Source organism: Rhinoderma darwinii, chromosome 1, assembly GCF_050947455.1.
Source record: "Rhinoderma darwinii isolate aRhiDar2 chromosome 1, aRhiDar2.hap1, whole genome shotgun sequence".
Taxonomy (NCBI): Eukaryota; Metazoa; Chordata; class Amphibia; order Anura; family Rhinodermatidae; genus Rhinoderma; species Rhinoderma darwinii.
The window spans coordinates 295,227,187-295,245,973 of NC_134687.1; the positions used below are offsets into that span (position 1 = coordinate 295,227,187).

At 43.4% G+C, this 18,787-nt stretch overlaps 1 protein-coding gene across 1 annotated transcript in view; it reads left to right on the top strand.

Annotated features, from left to right (window-relative positions):
* KISS1R (KISS1 receptor) overlaps positions 1–18,787 on the top strand; it is a 271,809-nt gene that overhangs the window by 147,923 nt on the left and 105,099 nt on the right. Inside the window, exon 3 of the mRNA XM_075851006.1 lies at positions 10,039–10,174. Within this exon, the coding sequence (XP_075707121.1) occupies positions 10,039–10,174 (136 nt within the window). The remainder of the gene's footprint in view (positions 1–10,038; positions 10,175–18,787) is intronic.

Genomic DNA, 18,787 nt, shown 5'->3' on the forward strand with positions numbered 1-18,787 from the left:
ATACAGGGCCCAGGACAGTATTCTTATATTTACCCTCCTTAGTCCTAAGCTGGATCCTCTTCATCTCAGTGCCATAACATTGTGCGCAGTGCACATAACGTTGTGATTTTGTGATACTGAAAGTCGTCAGTGCTCACGCTGCCCTCAGGCCTGAATCTGGAGTGAGATGGGTAAGTATATGGTTGCTGTAGCAACAGGGGTCCGTGTAGTTTACTACATAGGCCCCAGTTAGTATTGCAATACCAAATACTACAGTAACTGTTGTCACGATGCGGGGTGTGGACCCACTGGGCCGTACCGCGTAGCGGGATGGCAGCTGGCCAAACAGGTAAGTACAGAGTTCAAATAGTTCAGTGAGGGTACCTGAGGCAATCGTAGGCAGTAACGAGGCAGGCACGTTCAGGACCAGGCGGCGGGAAGACGTCAGGAGAGGTGCAGCAAATCAAGTGAGACTGTAGCACTGCACAGCACGGCAACAGCACTAGAACTGGGTAGCACGGAAACAGGATACGGGATACAGGAACAAGGTACACTGGGAAACTGGAAGACACTGGGAGACCATTAGCACGACAAACTAAGGGTAACAAACAACGCTCTGGCAAAGGGCAAGAGGGCAGAGCCCTTTTTTATAGCCCAGGGCATCCTGGGCTAGATTTGCAGACTTCCTGCAAAATGCACGCACTGGCCCTTTAAGACCGTGCACGCGCGGGCGCGCGAGCCTGCCGGAGACACTCGAAGTCCGGAAGTGAGTGCCGGCGCCTCACAGGAGGACGACGCTGCAGGGAGGTAAGATGTCCATGGCCACGGCCGTCGAGGTTAATGGCAGAACGACGGACCGTGGCCATAGACGTTACAACTGTGGATAGACGTGGTGCAGGGGGCCATTGGCCCCCTGGCTTCCAGGGCCTGGTCGCAATGATGACCGCTGTGACCCCTATAGCTACGCCACTGCTGTCACCCCTACATCAACTGTTCTGGGTGACATCTGCCACACACGCACCCCACCAACGTTCACACGCTCGGACACCAGATGATAATCAGACACAGGATTAAATTCAACACTCGCTCTTCAGGACTTCTGCCACACAAGTCAAATGATTGGCACCAGCGCTGTATTCACGGCTACTGCAAGGATTACTTGAGAGAGCAGTACTAAGAAGAGAACTTACATGTATCCTAGGATCTATTAAATGGCTGATTGCAGAGACATGCAGGCTATGAGTGCAGGGAGCGAGCTTTAGTAGAAAGAGAGAGAGAGACACCGCCACTTCCTGCAGTTCGTTTCCTCTCCTCTGTAACTGGAGACAGATTTTGCATGACAACCGGGGGGTAGACAGCAGATTACAGGAAGGGAGACACATAGTGACAGTAACTTGATATAGACTTTGCAAGGATAAAACGAAAAGTTTTTGAAGTAAGTAAATAGCAAAGTTGCTAGATATCAGATATACTATTAGATTAAACCAAAAGAATACCAACAGAAAGAATGCAATATAAGTAGTGCTTAAAGGGTCACCATTGAACTGTAAAGCACTGTTGCTAGCTGTGTGAAGGGGCACTATATTGTATCCTGGGTATTAACCAAGATATACTTGGTGCATCGATCAATGATTAACATGAGAAACTACCTACTATTTTTAAAACGAATTTCTATGCCAAAAACGGTACTAAAAATCAAAATACAGTTGACTAAAATAGTAAATTATTCAAAGGACACTAACTTTTCATACAGTTTGTGCTAATCTAATAGTATGAGAAACTACCAAGAAAGAATGATCGACTGAGGCACATAAAAGTAAAAAAAAATACAAATTTTATTGAATAAAGACATTAAACAAGTTAAAAAATGGAAAGGAGGATAAGTCACACAATAAAAAAAACGTCAAATCAATCATAGGCCAGATATGGTTATTTTCTCGGCGTGTTATAAATAAGCATAATATTGCAGCAGCAAAAGAGTTAAATAGAATCAAACCAGACTGTAAACAGTAGAAACAAACCAGACTATAATAAATATGTAGATGTATTTGGTAGAATGGTGGCGGTTCCTAGGTCAGTATAAAGAATAATATACACCGCAACCAATTTACAAAAAAGTGTAAGAAAATGTTAGGAACTGATTTCAAATGCAGTCAAAGAGTGACACACAAGGTTCGATACAGGCTGCTATAAGAAGACAGAGATTGTTGAACATACCAGTGGACATTTTGGAATGTGAATGAGACGTCTGCACCCGACGCGCGTTTCGGCACCTGCCTTCGTCCGGGGACGAGGGCAGGTGCCGAAAAACGCGTCGGGTGCAGACGTCTCATTCACATTCCACAATGTCCACTGGTATGTTCAACAATCTCTGTCTTCTTATAGCAGCCTGTATCGAACCTTGTGTGTCACTCTTTGACTGCATTTGAAATCAGTTCCTAACATTTTCTTACACTTTTTTGTAAATTGGTTGCGGTGTATATTATTCTTTATACTGACCTAGGAACCGCCACCATTCTACCAAATACATCTACATATTTATTATAGTCTGGTTTGTTTCTACTGTTTACAGTCTGGTTTGACTCTATTTACCTCTTTTGCTGCTGCAATATTATGCTTATTTATAACACGCCGAGAAAACAGCCATATCTGGCCTATGATTGATTTGACGTCTTTTTTATTGTGTGACTTATCCTCCTTTCCATTTTTTAACTTGTTTAATGTCTTTATTCAATAAAATTTGTATTTTTTTGTACTTTTATGTGCCTCAGTCGATCATTCTTTCTTGGTAGTTTCTCATACTATTAGATTAGCACAAACTGTATGAAAAGTTAGTGTCCTTTGAATAATTTACTATTTTAGTCAACTGTATTTTGATTTTTAGTACCGTTTTTGGCATAGAAATTCGTTTTAAAAATGATTTCTTTAACCCGTTTCTGCTGCAGCCAGTTTCGACCTTCCTGACAGAGCCTAATTTTTCAAATCTGACATGTGTCACTTTATATGGTAATAAATTTGGAATGCTTTCACCTATCCAAGCTATTCTAAGACATATTTTATTTTATGTTAGAGGTAAAATGTGGTCAATGCATTCAAATATTTTGTTACACCAAAATTTTTAGAAAATTAGCAAAAATTAGCATTTTTCTAAATTTGAATGTGTCTGCTTGTAAGACAGATAGTTATACCACACAAAATAGTTACTAATTCTAATTCTAACTAAAGTCTACTTTATGTTGACATAATCCTTTTTTTTCAACATCCTTTTATTTTTCTACAATGTTACAAGGTTTATTAGTTTAGCTGTACCCCTCAAAGTACTTAAAACAGCATTTAAAACTTTACATAACCCTTTAGGCGTTTTACAGGCAATGAAGCAAAGTGGAGATAAAATTGACAAATTTTGTTTTTTTTGCAGAAACTCAATTTTAATGCATTTCTTTCTGTAACACTGCAAGTGTTAACAGCAAAACACAACTCAATATTTTATTGCCCAGATTCTGCAGTTTTAAGATATATCCCAGATGTGGCACTAGTATGTTATTGGACTCAAACACAGGCTTATTTTCAAGAGAAAACAGCCTCTGATTCTCAGACGTTTTTGTAGCCGAAAATGCTTTTTTGAGACGTTTTTTGGAGTCGTTTTTGGAGCTGTTTTTACATTGACACAATGTAAAACAGCTCCAAAAATGGCTCAAGAAGTGACATAAGTACACAGTAAGGGTATGTTCACACAGCTTATTTTCGGCCGTTTTTCGGCCTGTAAACGCCATGCAGATTTTGCTGGATTGGTTTCTCAGCACCATGTCGCATTTGCAGAACACCTGAGATACCGGTACAGTGGAAACCCCTGAGAAGTGACTCCATTTGGGAAACTACACAACTTGAGGAATTCCTCTAGGGGTGTACGGAGAATTTTACTCCACAGGTGTTTCATAGATTTTATTGAAATTGGGCAGTAAAAATGAAAAATAATTTTTTTTTCCAATATGATGTAGCTTTAACTCTAAATTTCATTGTCTCAACTAATAAAGGTAATTGGTAGACCAGTAGGTTATTGTTAGGCCTCCGGTTGCCATAGCATTTATCGGCCCCCCCTGCGTTGAAGTGCTACAAACCACTTAGATGCCGCGACATCTAAGGGTTAATGGTGGGGATCGGAGCTAGCTCTGGTCCGTGCCGTTACAGCACGGTGTCAGCTTTATTATACAGCTGACACCCGCAGTTGATGGTACAGACTCATCAGCTTGTGGTAACTGTAGGACATTTTGCAGGAACACCTTGCCGCTTATGATGTACAGTTACAACAAATGTTGTGAAGAGGTTAAGTAAAAATAAAATGAAAGAAAATTTATATTTCCGTTCTTTTTTTAAATAGAAATTTCCCAACATAAGTACGTGTCAAATCATACTATATAGTGACATATTCCTTTCACAGAGGATTGTCTAGACTGGATACAACTGAGGAGAATATTAGGTCTGAACAGGTTTTCAGCTTCTGGAGCAAACAATGAATTCCCCCATTTTGTTTCAATTCTTCCCAATTTTCAAGATTTCTATTTGCGGTCAGTGAGTAGGAACATTCGTATTTAGAATGTTCCCATTCACAGACAGCAAATATAAATCTTGAAAATTGGAAAGAATTAAAACAAAATGGGGGGAATTTATTGTTTGTTCTACGCCAGTAAACGGCTCAAAAGTTGCAGTTTGACAAAAAAAAAATTGCCTTTTGAGGCATTTGCGCCGCTCACAACACTTTACTAAAAAGTGGGCGGAGCTTAGCGGAAGGGGTCGTGACCTACCACGCCCCAATAAATTGACTACACTAGTCCTTCTCAATGAATTAGAATATCAGCAAAAAGTTAATTTATTTCAGTAATTCAATTCAAAAAGTGAAACTCATATATTCTATAGATTCATTACACACAGGGTGATCTATTTCCAGCATTTTTTTCTTTTAATGTTGATGATTATGGCTAACACCTAATGAAAACCCAAAATTTAGTTTCTCAGAAAATTTGAATATTATGTAAGCCCAATTTTAAAAATGATTTTTAATACCAAAATGTTGGCCTACTGAAAAGTATGCACAGTATATGCCCTCAATACTTGGTCGGGGTTCCTTTTACATGAATTACTGCATCAATGCGGCGTGGCATGGAGGCGATCAGCCTGTGGCACTGCTGAGGTGTTATCAATGCAGCGTGGCATGGAGGCGATAAGTCTGTGGCACTGCTGAGGTGTTATGGAAGCCCAGGTTGCTTTGATAGCGGCCTTCAGCTTGTCTGCATTGTTGGGTATTGGTACATTTGGCAGTGTGGGCAGGTGCCATGTCCTGCTGAAAATGAAATCAGTATCTCCATAAAGCTTGTCAGTAGAGGGAAGCATGAAGTTCTCTAAAATTTTGTGGTAGACGACTGATCTGACTCTGGACTTGATATAACACAGTGGACCAACACCTGCATTTGACATGGCTCCCCAAACCATCACTGCAGAAAGAAAACGCAGCGTAAACGTTAATAAATTGACCTGCGGTGCGGAATTTAAATCTGCAGCTTGTCAATTTATGCTGCGTATTCATTGATTTTCTGTTGTGGGTTTTCCCCATTGAATTATATGAGGGTGCAAAACCTGTAACAGAAAGCCAAGTGTTGTGACTTTTGTGGAAAAATCACAGCGATTACGCCACAAAAAACGCAACTCAGGAAAAAATAAATAAATCATACTTACCCAGAACGCTCTCCTCCATCCTGCAGTCCGACCTCCTGGGATGATGTTTCATCCCATGTGAACGCCTCAGCCAATAACAGACTGAAGCGTCACATGCCCTGCAACGTTATCTTGGGAGGCTGGAGCACGCGCAGAAAACAGGGAGGGGGTAAGTATGGACATTTTTATCTTTACCCCAGCCCTGCATTTCACAGCGAAAATTCCATTCGAAAATGTACCCAAGGTACACATTGTGGTGCGGTTTTTCGGATGGAAGGTGCTGCGGGTTCCAGGTAAGATACATTGCACATTTTTTACGCAGCGTACTCGACCTGTGAGAACCCGACCACAAGCTGCAGTTTTGGTCCTATTTTTTGCTGCGATTAGTGTAGTATAGTGGCTAAATCCTACAGTGGTTTTTTTTTGTGATTTTGCAAAAACCGCTGCATTCTGCTGTAATTTCACAGTAGTCGTGGCAAAAAAACGCACGACAACCGCAGTGTTTGAACCCAGCCTAAAGTGAAGAGAGAAGCCCCCCCTTCTAATTAATGACTATGATCTGTAACCTGTTTCTCATCAAAGGAGGCTTGGTTTGCCGCGAATCGCTGTAAAAATACATAATTTTGGTGTGATTTTGTGCAGCTAAAGCGCATTTTGACCGCGATCTGTGAACCCAGCCTAAGACCTAATGCACACCATCGTAGTCTGTATTTGTGGTCCATTTGTCCACAAAAAATCCTTCGGTAGTGCATCCGTGTATCACCAGTATTCACTGAACCGCAAAAAAAGAAAGGCTGGGACTCCCTGAGTAGGTCACATGATCCGAAAATCCATATAGTGAAATTACATGTCCTGAGTTTTTGCCGCCCCCACGCGGACCTATGAACATTATGGTCATGTGCATGGGGCCACAAAAATCAATTGGTCCGTGAGCTAGCCACAAATTTGCAGATAGCACACGGACGAAAAACTACGGTCATGTGCATTAGGTCTTAGGGTCGGTTCACACGCAGTGGATTTTTTCACCGCAGATTTAGCTGCCCCCATACAGCATAATGCCCCTATAGCTTCCCCCATACAATATAATGCCCCCATAGCTGCCCCATATAGTAGAATGCCGCCTTAGATGCCCCCATACAGTAAAATACCCTCATAACTGCCACATACAGTATAATGCCCCTTTAGATTGCCCTAGTGCCAGTACCCACGTAGATAGTGCCACAGTGCCCATGTAGATAGTGCCCACAGTAGCCATGTAGATAGCGCCAGTGTCCCCTGTAGATAGTGCCCCTATATAGTGCGACAGTGCCTATGTAGATAGTGCCGCACCCCCTTGAAGATAGCACCACCGTCCCTGTAAATAGCGCTACCCCCTCTCCCCTGTAGATAGCACCATTGGAACTCCCTCTAGGAGTGGAATCCCCAGCCAGGGCATAGGCCGGGGATTCTGCACCTAAATGCTACGGTTTATATATGGACAGTGATGTCACTGTCCATACAGTATATGGACAGTAATGTCAGGGGCTACTCCTGGAGCGGAATCCCCTGCCATAGCGTCGGCAACGGGGATTCCGCTTCAGAGGAGCCACTGACGTCACTGTCCATATATGGATAGTGACGTCAGTGGCTCCTCTGAAGCGGAGATACCCGTTGCCGACGCTTTGGCAGGGGATTCTGCTCCAGGAGAAGCCCCTGACGTTACATTATGGACAGTAATGTCAGGGGCTACTTATGGAGCGGAATCCCTGCCATAGCGTCAGCAACGGGGATCCCGCTTCAGAAGAGCCACTGACGTCACTGTCCATATATGGACAGTGACGTCAAGTGCTTCCCCGGGCACAGCGCTCTAAGTAGCCTGGGGAGTCCCTCTGCTCCTCCGCTCTTAACTAATGCTGAAGCAGGGAGCTTACTGTTCCTTGCTTCAGCATTAAGATCAATTGTACCTGCACCCAGCCCGGCACCACCCCTACCGATTCTCCCAGTTGCGTCCGGGCCCCTCCTAGTTACGCCTCTGCTGACGGGTTTAGTGACAGCGGGTCCTGCATGTCTCTAACACACAGGATCGAGCTATTATTGATCGCATCTAAGTTCATGACTTCAATGTGATCGATAACAGGTGGACCTGCTGACACTGAACCCGTCAGTCCCGTGGACCGAACGGATTCAGGTCTTAGTGCACGATACAGCTGCTCTATATACAGGGTACAAAGCAGCTGTATCTCAAAAAGTACAAATAATTTTTTATAAAAAGCATTTAGAAAGTTGCACAAAACACACTGATAGATAATTTTATTAGAAAAAATAAATAAATCATATGTGTACCTTAAGGTGGGCAGCAAGATAGGGAGTTTGGGGGGTGTGCTTTAAAAGCGAACTGTAAAAGATGTCTGAGCAGTGAACCCTGCAGAGACTATTTGTGGGCAGGAGAAGTCGTCATGGCGGTCTGGGCCCAATGGAGAAGAAAAAGGAAAGTGAACAACTTAGTAAAGATGTCACCTCTAAATCACTGAATGTAATTGTAATCTACTCTGACGCTGACTGTGTTGGATCAGCCCTGCATTCACTTGTATAATTTGCAGTGTGATAATACTCTACAGACTGCATACACTAGTGCATGATGATATTATTTAGTATTAATTTGGTGGTAATTAGAGATAAGTTAATCGATTCTACACAAATCAGTTACGAATTTGTTACGTATTTGTTACGAATTTCCCAAAAGTTTCGGATTTTCCAATACTTTTGGCATTCGTCCCACACAAATTGTTAATTCTTTTTTTTTTTTTAAATAAATAGATTTTAGCTAAAATGTAAATGCTGGTGCTGATAGCGTGCCGATGCCTGCTGATACTCAATTAGCAACAAATTTATTCTGATCAAATCTCATGGCCCAAAGAAATTTTGTGAAATTCGCTAATTTCTAGTGTATTAGAATGCTGCATATCTTTTCATTATTAAGCATTATTTACATAAAAGCAGATTATCTATTTAATAAAATTGTTGGTATCTTTCTCTGACCTACTATAAAGAATACAATGTGAGCAAGTATTTTCACTACTGTAGTAAAACTGGTTTTCTGCAATGAGCTTTCGAGAAAATGCAATAAAACATAATATTGTCTTCAACCCAATTTCACTTTAGTTATTAAAATCAATTTACCTTACTAGCACTGCACTGTTAGTAACACTAGGCCGGATTTACACGAGCGTGTGCGTTTTGCGCGCGCAAAAAATGCTGCGTTTTGCGCGCGCAAAAGGCATTTGACAGCTCCGTGTGTCATCCGTGTATGATGCGCGGCTGCGTGATTTTCACGCAGCCGCCATCATAGAGATGAGGTAGTCGACGCCCGTCACTGTCCAAGGTGCTGAAAGAGCTAACTGATCGGCAGTAACTCTTTCAGCACCCTCATCAGTGAATGCCGATCACAATATACAGCAACCTGTGAATAAAAAAAGACGTTCAAACTTACCATGAACTGCCTGCTTCCTCCAGTCCGGTCTCCCGGCCGTTGCCTTGGTGACGCGTCCCTCTCTTGTCATCCGGCCCCACCTCCCAGGATGACGCGGCAGGCCATGAGACCGCTGCAGCCTGTGATTGGCTGCAGCCTGTGCTTGGCCTGTGATTGGCTGCAGCTGTCACTTGGCCTGAATTGTCATCCCGGGAGGTCGGACTGGAGGAAGGAGCAGGGACTTATCGGTAAGTCCGAACTTCTGTTTTTTTTTACACGTATATGTATATTGTGATCGAAAGTCACTGTCCATGGTGCTGAAACAGTTTAAGTCTTTGAGCACCGTGGGCAGTGACTGTCTCCTGACGTCGCGTACCCGAACATTTTTTGCCGGGTTCGGTCAAAACGAGTTCGGCCGAACCCAGTGAAGTTCGGTGCGCTCATCTCTAATTTGACACTCCGTTTGGATGTTTGTAACCAGAAAAGCACGTGGTGCTTTTCTGTTTACATTCATCCTTTTGACAGCTCTTGCGTGATTTTCGCGCATGCAACGCAGGACCGTCCGTGTGGCATGCGTTGTTTTCACGCACCCATTGAAGTCAATGGGTGCGTGTTGCGTGAAAAACGCAAGAATATAGAACATGTCGTGAGTTTTACGCAACGCACTCACGCAGCGCAAAATTCACGCATCGTCTAAACAGCCCCATAGACTATTATAGGTGCGTACGACACGCGTGAAAAGCACGCGCGTCGCACGCGCGTATAATACGCTCGTGTAAATGAGGCCTAAGAAAGTATCATGATAGATGGTAACCTCAGAGTACATAGACTCCTGTTTTGAAAGGGAAGAGGAACATACTGCCTTATTTTGTCACTCTCATATACGGCTATTGTTTTCTTAGGTGTCAGTGCAAGCTACCTGTGTGACCCTGACAGCTATGAGTGTGGATCGCTGGTATGTGACCGTGTTCCCTCTGCGATCTTTGCGTCAAAGGACTCCACGTGTGGCTGCAGCTGTAAGCCTTGGAATCTGGATAGGTAACTAGCTAAACTTCTTAGCATTTTTATTGTGTACTGGGCAAAACATATATTATAGTCTGTGTCGTTTGATATCTATTTATAAACATGGCCGAGGTGAATAGCCACATTTAAAAAAAAATATATAAAATTTCAAGATATAAACTGAAGTAAAAAGAAAGAGCTACATTTAGCATTTGAAGTGAAAAGACATTTTAAGCGTGAAGAAACAAATATCCTGTAAATGAAAACATTTAGAGACACAGTGGCATTATATTATCCAGAGGTATAAAAAAAATCAGCAACATGTTCCCTTCTCCTCCTACTATGTGCTATATATATAATAATGGTTCCTTCTTATTTGGCAGACGGTCCTCTGGGCTCCCTCAGGACCTGGGTGCAACAGCTACCTGTACATAATTTTTGTGGATGTCAGGAAAAAAGGGACATGTGTTTCCAGTCGTACTCCATGGGAGTGTTTAACAGACTTTTCTGTACCTTAGGTCTCCTTCGCGTGGCAGTATTATTGTCAGTATCTTGCTTCAGAATTTGTAAGCCAATATCAGGAGTGGAGCCTACACAATGAAAAAGTATAATAGAGAGATTTGTACCTCTTTCATGTTTTGGAGTCACTCCTGGTTTTGGCTTACAAATATGATGTTGGACTTATAAGCAGTGATGGGATCCGACTGTTTCTCTCTGGTTTTGCCAAACTTGTTAAGATAAGAAGGCAGTTTTGGGGAAAATGGAGAGTAGTGAGATCCCGACCCGCTCTCTCCTGGAAACAATTGTGTCCGTGTCCTTAGAAAGCAAATACAATTGAATAGTAAGGTGCTTATCTGCAGGTGCAAGGTAGCCATAACCGCTTTCCTCTGATTCAGTCAGCTCGATTGTCAGGCTATGTTCACACGCTTAGCAAAAAACGTCTGAAAATACGGAGCTGTTTTCAAAGGAAAACAGCTCCTGATTTTCAGACGTTTTTTAAGCAACTCCCGTTTTTCGCTGCGTTTTTTACGGCCGTTTTTGGACCTTTTTTTCTATAGAGTGAATGAAAAATGGCTCCAAAAACGGCTCAAGAAGTGGCACTTATTTTATACGGGCGTTTTTTTACGCGGGCGTTTTGAAAAACGGCCGCGTAAAAAAACGCCTCGTCGGAACAGAACGCCATATTTCCCATTGAAATCAATAGGTAGATGTTTGGAGGCGTTCTGTTTCCGATTCTTCGGCTGTTTTTCGGCCATTTACGGCCCGAAAAAACGGCCGATAATAAGCTAGGTGCACATACCCTCATCGCGACACGTGCGTCGTTCTGCAGGAGCCAGGCCTGGCCAGAAGAGGCCAGATCCTCAATCAATGAGGAATCGGGACAAGTGAGTATCATTCATCTATTATTTGTTACAGGGGTCTCAGTCTGTTCTATTTTCAGTTTCATTACAGTGGCACAGTGTATTTTATTATTCTTTACAAGGGGCACAGTGTACTTTATTATTCATCACAAGAGACACACTGTATTGTATTATTCATTACAGGAGGCACAGTATATTCTATATTCATTACAACGGGCTCAGTGTATTCTATTCATTACAGGTGAATTGTATTATGTATTTTAAGGGACAAATTGTATTCTATTATTCATTACAGGAGGCAGGGGCTGGCTGGCAAATTTTAGCCTGGGGGCAAGCACACAGCACTGGCCCAAGAATAGTAGCCCATTTTAACCTGTTTACCTCTGCCTACCGTATAAAGACAGTAGAGATGACTGGGCTATAAATTGTTAAAAGACAGCAGCTGGTTGTGCTTTCATGTTGGGATCGCATACGCAAACTATTGGTTCCTAAACCTGTGGTTGATGAGATAAAAAAAATCATTGCAATCACTGCATTTTTGTTTTTGAAGATGTGTTGTTTATGACCCTGGCAGTTAAAGGTAATTTTGGGCACAATAAATAAATTATTACAGTACAGTTATATTCAGTGACTGCCAGGTGACGTCTTCTATAGAGTTGTTTACTTTCCCTTTTCTACTCTATCCGACCCTGCCCCCTTTGTACTCCCATACAGAAATAATGCCTCCTTTATTGCCTCCATACAGTAATAATGCCCCCTTTGTGCCCCCCCACACAGTAATAATGCCCCATTTGCTCCAAATAAATGATGTCCTCTGCTTTCTGGCTTCTGGAAAAATATCTACCCACTGCCACCAGTGGGCCTACTTCTCCTTTGGGCCCAGTCACAGTTTTAGGTGGTACTACTTGGCCCAGAGGGGACGGGGGCTGCAGATGCAAGCAATCTGATTTTTTTTACACCTCTGACAGGAGCCCCTGCGGTGTTGGGGGCACTGGGCAATTGCCCAGTTTGCCACCCCCCAACATCACCCCTGTAGAAGTCTGCTACCTGTCAATGAATAAATCACCCGCCTGGAAATTAGAAATGACGGGAAACATTTTTCCCTGTGGTGGATGACTTTTCTGTTGACAGGTAGCAGAGTTACATGAAGGGGAATTATTTTTCATTGACCTCTAGTTTCTATTGCTGCGCAGAGGAAAAGAATAATGTTGTAAAGGATCTGCCAGACACAGCTTCTGTGTCGACGCCCGTGCTTAGTCAGTCTGCACCTGCTCCTAACTCTGATAGAGTGACTCCTTCCTCGACCAGTCAGGCTGGGAGGCGGAGGAGTGGGAGAGCCTATCACAGCCTGACCAGACGGAGCTAGCTCCCGCCCTCTGTCTATTTATACCTTCACTTCCTGCTCCTCCTTTGCTTGTGATTCTGTCTGCTTCCTGGCTCTGCTGCTGCTGCTAGTACTACTTGTCCTCTGCTTCATATCGACCCTGGCTTGACTGACCACTCTCCTGCTCTGTGTTTTGTACCTCGTTCTCTCCTGGTTTGACTCGGCTCGTTCACTACTCTTGTTGCTCACGGGGTCTCCGTGGGCAACCGCCCCTTTTCCCTTAGCTTCTGTGTACCCTTGTCTGTTTGTCTGTCGTGCACATAGTGAGCGTAGGGACCGTTGCCCAGTTGTACGCCGTCGCTTAGGACGGGCCGTTGCAAGTAGGCAGGGACTGAGTGGCAGGTAGATTAGGGCTCACCTGTCTGTCTCCCTACCCTGGTGCAGGAGATACCATTTTTGGGTCAAATCCTCACTCCTCGTGAATTCTGCATGGACCCTGCCAAGGTTCAGGCTGTGGCTGAATGGGTCCAACCTGCCTCCCTGAAGGCGTTACTGTGCTTCCTGGGGTTTGCTAATTATTACAGGAGATTTATTGCTAACTTCTCGGTCATCGCTAAGCCTCTTACGGATCTCACTCGCAAAGGTGCTGATCTCCTCCACTGGCCTCCAGAGGCGGTCCAGGCTTTTGAGGTCCTTAAGAAGTGCTTTATCTCGGCCCCAGTGCTGATTCAGCCTAACCAAATGGAGCCATTTATCGTGGAGGTTGACGCCTCCGAGGTGGGAGTGGGTGCTGTCTTGTCCCAGGGTACCAGGTCCCTCACCCATCTCTAACCCTGTGCCTACTTCTCCAGGAAGTTCTCACCCACAGAGAGTAACTACGACATTGGCAACCGCGAACTCTTAGCCATTAAATGGGCATTTGAAGAGTGGCGCCACTTCCTGGTGGGGACTAGGCACCAGGTAACGGTCCTTACCGACCACAAGAATCTGGTTTTCCTAGAATCTGCCCGGAGGCTAAACCCGAGACAAGCTCGATGGGCGTTATTTTTTACTAGATTCAACTTTTTGGTCACCTATAGGGCTGGGTCTAAAAACAATAAAGCTGATGCACTAACACGTAGCTTCATGGCCAGCCCTTCTTCGGAGGAAGATCCTGCTTGTGTTTTGCCCCCAGGTATAATCATTTCCTCTGTTGATTCTGACTTAGTCTCCGAAATTGCGGCTGATCAAGGTTCAGCTCCCGGGAACCTTCCTGACAACAAGCTGTTTGTTCCCCTGCAATTCCGGCTAAGGGTACTCAGGGAAAATCATGACTCTGCACTATCTGGCCATCCAGGCATCCTGGGTACCAAGCACCTCATTGCCAGAAACTATTGGTAGCCTGGGTTGCTTAAAGACGTTAAGGCCTACGTCGCCACTTGTGAAATTTGTGCTAGGTCCAAGACTCCCAGGTCCCGACCAGCGGGCTTATTATGTTCTTTGCCCATTCCCCAGAGACCTTGGACCCATATCTCCATGGATTTTATCACCGATCTGCCTCCATCTCAAGGCAAGTCGGTGGTGTGGGTTGTAGTAGACCGCTTCAGTAAGATGTGCCACTTTGTGCCCCTCAAGAAACTACCCAATGCTAAGACGTTAGCTACCTTGTTTATCAAACACATCCTGCGTCTCCATGGGGTTCCTGTCAATATTGTTTCTGACAGAGGGGTACAATTTCTTTCATTGTTTTGGAGAGCCTTCTGTAAAAAGTTGGAGATTGATCTGTCCTTCTCTTCGGCCTTCCATCATGAAACTAATGGCCAAACTGAGAGGACTAATCAGTCTCTTCAACAATATTTAAGTTGTTTTATCTCTGACTGTCAATATGATTGGGTCTCCTTCATTTCCCTCGCTGAATTTTCCCTTAATAACCGGGTCAGTAACTCGTCAGGGGTCTCCCCCTTTTTCTGTAATTTTGGGTTTAATCTACGGTTCTCCTCCGTTTCACCTGGTGGTTCCAACAATCCCGAGGTAGATGTCATTCATCGGGAACTGTGCACAGTCTGGGCCCAGGTTCAGAAGAACCTAGAGGCGTCCCAGAGCATACAAAAGACTCACGCAGATAGAAGACGTTCTGCTAACCCCTTATTTGTGGTCAGGGATCTGGTGTGGCTGTCCTCAAAAAATTTGCGCCTTAAAGTCCCATCCAAAAAATTTGCTCCCCGGTATATAGGGCCGTACAAGGTCATTGAAGTCCTTAACCCTGTCTTCTTCTGACTGGAGTTACCCCCGTCTTTTCGAATACACAACGTGTTTCATGCCTCCCTCCTGAAACGCTGCTCCCCGTCCTTGGCTCCCTCGAGGAAACCTCCGGTCCCTGTTCTCACCCCTGAAGGGGTAGAATTCGAGGTGGCCAAGATTGTGGACAGCAGGATGGTCCAAGGCTCCCTCCAGTACCTGGTCCATTGGAGAGGATACGGGCCTGAGGAGAGGACTTGGGTACCCGCCCGGGATGTTCACGCTGGAGTATTGCTCAGGAGGTTCCATCTTCGGTTCCCCAATAAGCCAGGTCCACTTAGAAAGGGTCCAGTGGCCCCTCATAAAAGGGGGGTTACTGTAAAGGATCTGCCAGACACAGCTTCTGTGTCGACGCCCGTGCTTAGTCAGTCTGCACCTGCTCCTAGCTCTGATAGAGTGACTCCTTCCTCGACCAGTCAGGCTGGGAGGCTGAGGAGTGGGAGAGCCTATCACAGCCTGGCCAGACGGAGCTAGCTCCCGCCCTCTGTCTATTTATACCTTCACTTCCTGCTCCTCCTTTGCTTGTGATTCTGTCTGCTTCCTGGCTCTGCTGCTGCTGCTAGTACTACTTGTCCTCTGCTTCATATCGACCCTGGCTTGACTAACCACTCTCCTGCTCTGCGTTTTGTACCTTGTTCTCTCCTGGTTTGACTCGGCTCGATCACTACTCTTGTTGCTCACGGGGTTTCCGTGGGCAACCGCCCATTTTCCCTTAGCTTCTGTGTACCCTTGTCTGTTTGTCTGTCGTGCACATAGTGAGCATAGGGACCGTCAACCCAGTTGTACGCCGTCGCTTAGGACGGGTCGTTGCAAGTAGGCAGGGACTGAGTGGCGGGTAGATTAGGGCTCACCTGTCTGTCTCCCTACCCCGGCATTACAAATGTATTGTATTATTTATCACAGGGGGGGGGCAGGGTATATAATGATTTATTTCAGGGCCTAGTGTGTGGGACCATTTTGGGGGGGCATATTCTGTAGCACTGTATTCAGAAGGCACAGTGTGTTACTAGTATATTCAGAGTGTAGCAGTATTGTACAGGTGCGCAGTGTTTGGCACTATGAGGAGCTTGTCTTAGTATAGAAGGTGATAATCTGCTGCAAAAGTGATGAGCCAAAGACATCTGGGCGGCAAATATGCAGAGTTTGCATACACCGGAGGTATCCCACACTTCAAGTGGGGAACCTGTTGTTAAAAAATGTAATCCCATCCCTGCCTATAATCCAAGGGGAAATTGCTCAAATTGTATCAAAATACCTATGCATGTAAAAAAACACAATGTTCCAGTAATGAAAACATGTCCAAAGTGTTTGTTACTATGGCGACCCTCAAACCAGGTCAGTTTAGCAACAGTGTTAAATAAGGGGAAGTTGAAGAAGGTAAAACTGTCTGAACAAGTAGTTGTTCTGATTGGAGTATTTATGCCCTAGGCGCACCATGACGCAACTGTACGTCCTCGTGGCCAGTGTCTTAGCACATGAGTACGTACAGTTACTGCGCCGTTCCCGGTGCACACTGTTGGCGACAGTGTGCACCGGGAACCGTGAGGCCAGCTGTCCCCAACAGCTGTCCACTGTTGCCTCTAGCTGGTCCTCTTAGACTTACTGTCGTCACACTGACAGTTGGAATACATTACACTACCTAGGTAGTGTAATGTATTCTAGCAGCGATCAGAGCTGCAGGTCAAAAAAGAAAGTGTAAAAAGTAAAAAAAAAAAGTAAAAAAAGTTAATAAAAATGTTTTACAAAAGTGTAAAAATAAAAGATTTTTTTTTCCTATAATAAGTCTCTTATTATAGGAAAAAAATGAAAACGTTAAAAAAACAGTACACATATTTGGTATCACCGCGTTTGTAACGACCCAAACTATAAAACTATAATGTTATTTGTCCTGCATGGTCAACACTGAAAAAAAATAAACGATAAACAATGCCAGAAATACTATTTTTTGGTCACCACCCCTCCCAAAATATAGAATAAAAAGTGATCAAAAATTCGCATGTACCCCAAAATAGTACCAATAAACACTACAACCCGTCCTGCAAAAAACAAGCCCTTACACCGCTTTTGACTGCAAAAAAGAAAGTTATGGCTCTCAGAATATGATGACACAGAAAATTTATTATTTTATAAACAGGTGATTTTATTGTGAAAACGCTGAAAAACATAAAAAAAACTATATACATATGGTATCGCCGTAACTGTACCGAACCGCAGAATAAAGTAAAACAGTAATTTTTAGCGCATGATGAACGCCGTAAAAAATAAGGAATTTAAAACGCCCAAATCACTGATTTTTGTTCACCTTAGCTCTAAATAAAATTTAATAAAAAGTGATCAAAAAGTTGTATGTACAAAAAATGGTACCAATAAAAACGACAGCTCGTCCCGCCAAAAATAAGCCCTCACATTGCTCAATCGACGAAAAAATAAAAAAGTCATGGCTCAGAATATGTTGATACAAAACAATTTTTTTTTTTAACAAATAGATTTTTCTTTGTAAAAGTAGTAAAATATATAAAAAAAAACTATATACATTTGGTATCACCATAATCGTATTGTCCCGCAGAATAAAGTTAAGTTGTCGTTTTTACCGCACGGTGAAAGCGGTAAAAACCCAAAAAAACATTGAGGAATCGCAGTATTTTCCAATTTCACTCCGCAAAGAATTTTATGTGGGGTATTGTCATACTCGGGAGAAATTGTGTTACAAATTTTGGGCGTTTTTTTCTCTTTTATCCCTTGTGAAAATGAAAAAATTCAACATTTTAGTGGACAAAAATTGTTCATATTCATTTTCTCTGCCTAATTCCACAAAATTCTGCAAAAAACCTGTGTGGTCCAAATGCTCACTATACCCATAGAAAAATTCCTTGAGGGGTGTAGTTTCCCAAATGGTGTAACTTTTGGGGGGTTTTCACTGTTTTGGTCCCTCCAGGGCGTTGCAAACGCGACATGGCACTGAAAACCATTCCAGAAAAATCTGCGCTCCAAAATCCAAATTGCGCTCCTTCCCTTCGGAGCCCTGCTGTGGGTCCAAACAGCAGTTTATTATCACATATGGGGTATTTCTGTAATCGGGAGAAGATGCTTTACAAATGTTGGGGTGCATTTTCTTCTTTATTTCTTGTAAATATTGCAAATGTCTATGTTATTTCAGAAAAAAAGTAGATTTTCATTTTCACAGACTAACTCCAATAAATATAGCAAAATACCTGTGGGGTCAAAATGCTAAACTATACCCCTAAATAAATTACTTGAGGGGTGTAGTTTCCAAAATGGCAATACCTTTGGGGAGTTTCCACTGTTTTGGCACCACAAAACCTCTTCAAACCTGACATGGTGCCTAAAATATAATTTTAAAAAAAGCAGACCCCAAAATCCACTAGGTGCTCTTTTGCTTCGGAGGCCAGTGTTTCGGTCCATTAGGACACTAGGGCCACATGTGGGATATTTCTAAAAACTGCAGAACCTGGGCAATAAATATTGATTGTGTTTCTCTGGTAAAACCTTCTGTGGTACAGAAAAAAATGTATTACAAATAAATTTCGGCAAAAAACCCCCTGAAATTTGTAAATCTCCCCTCTACTTTGCTTTATTTTCTTTGAAACGCCTAAAGGGTTAAGAAACTTTCTGAAAGCTGTTTTTAATTCTTTGAGGGGTGCAGTTTTTAAAATGGGGTGATTTATT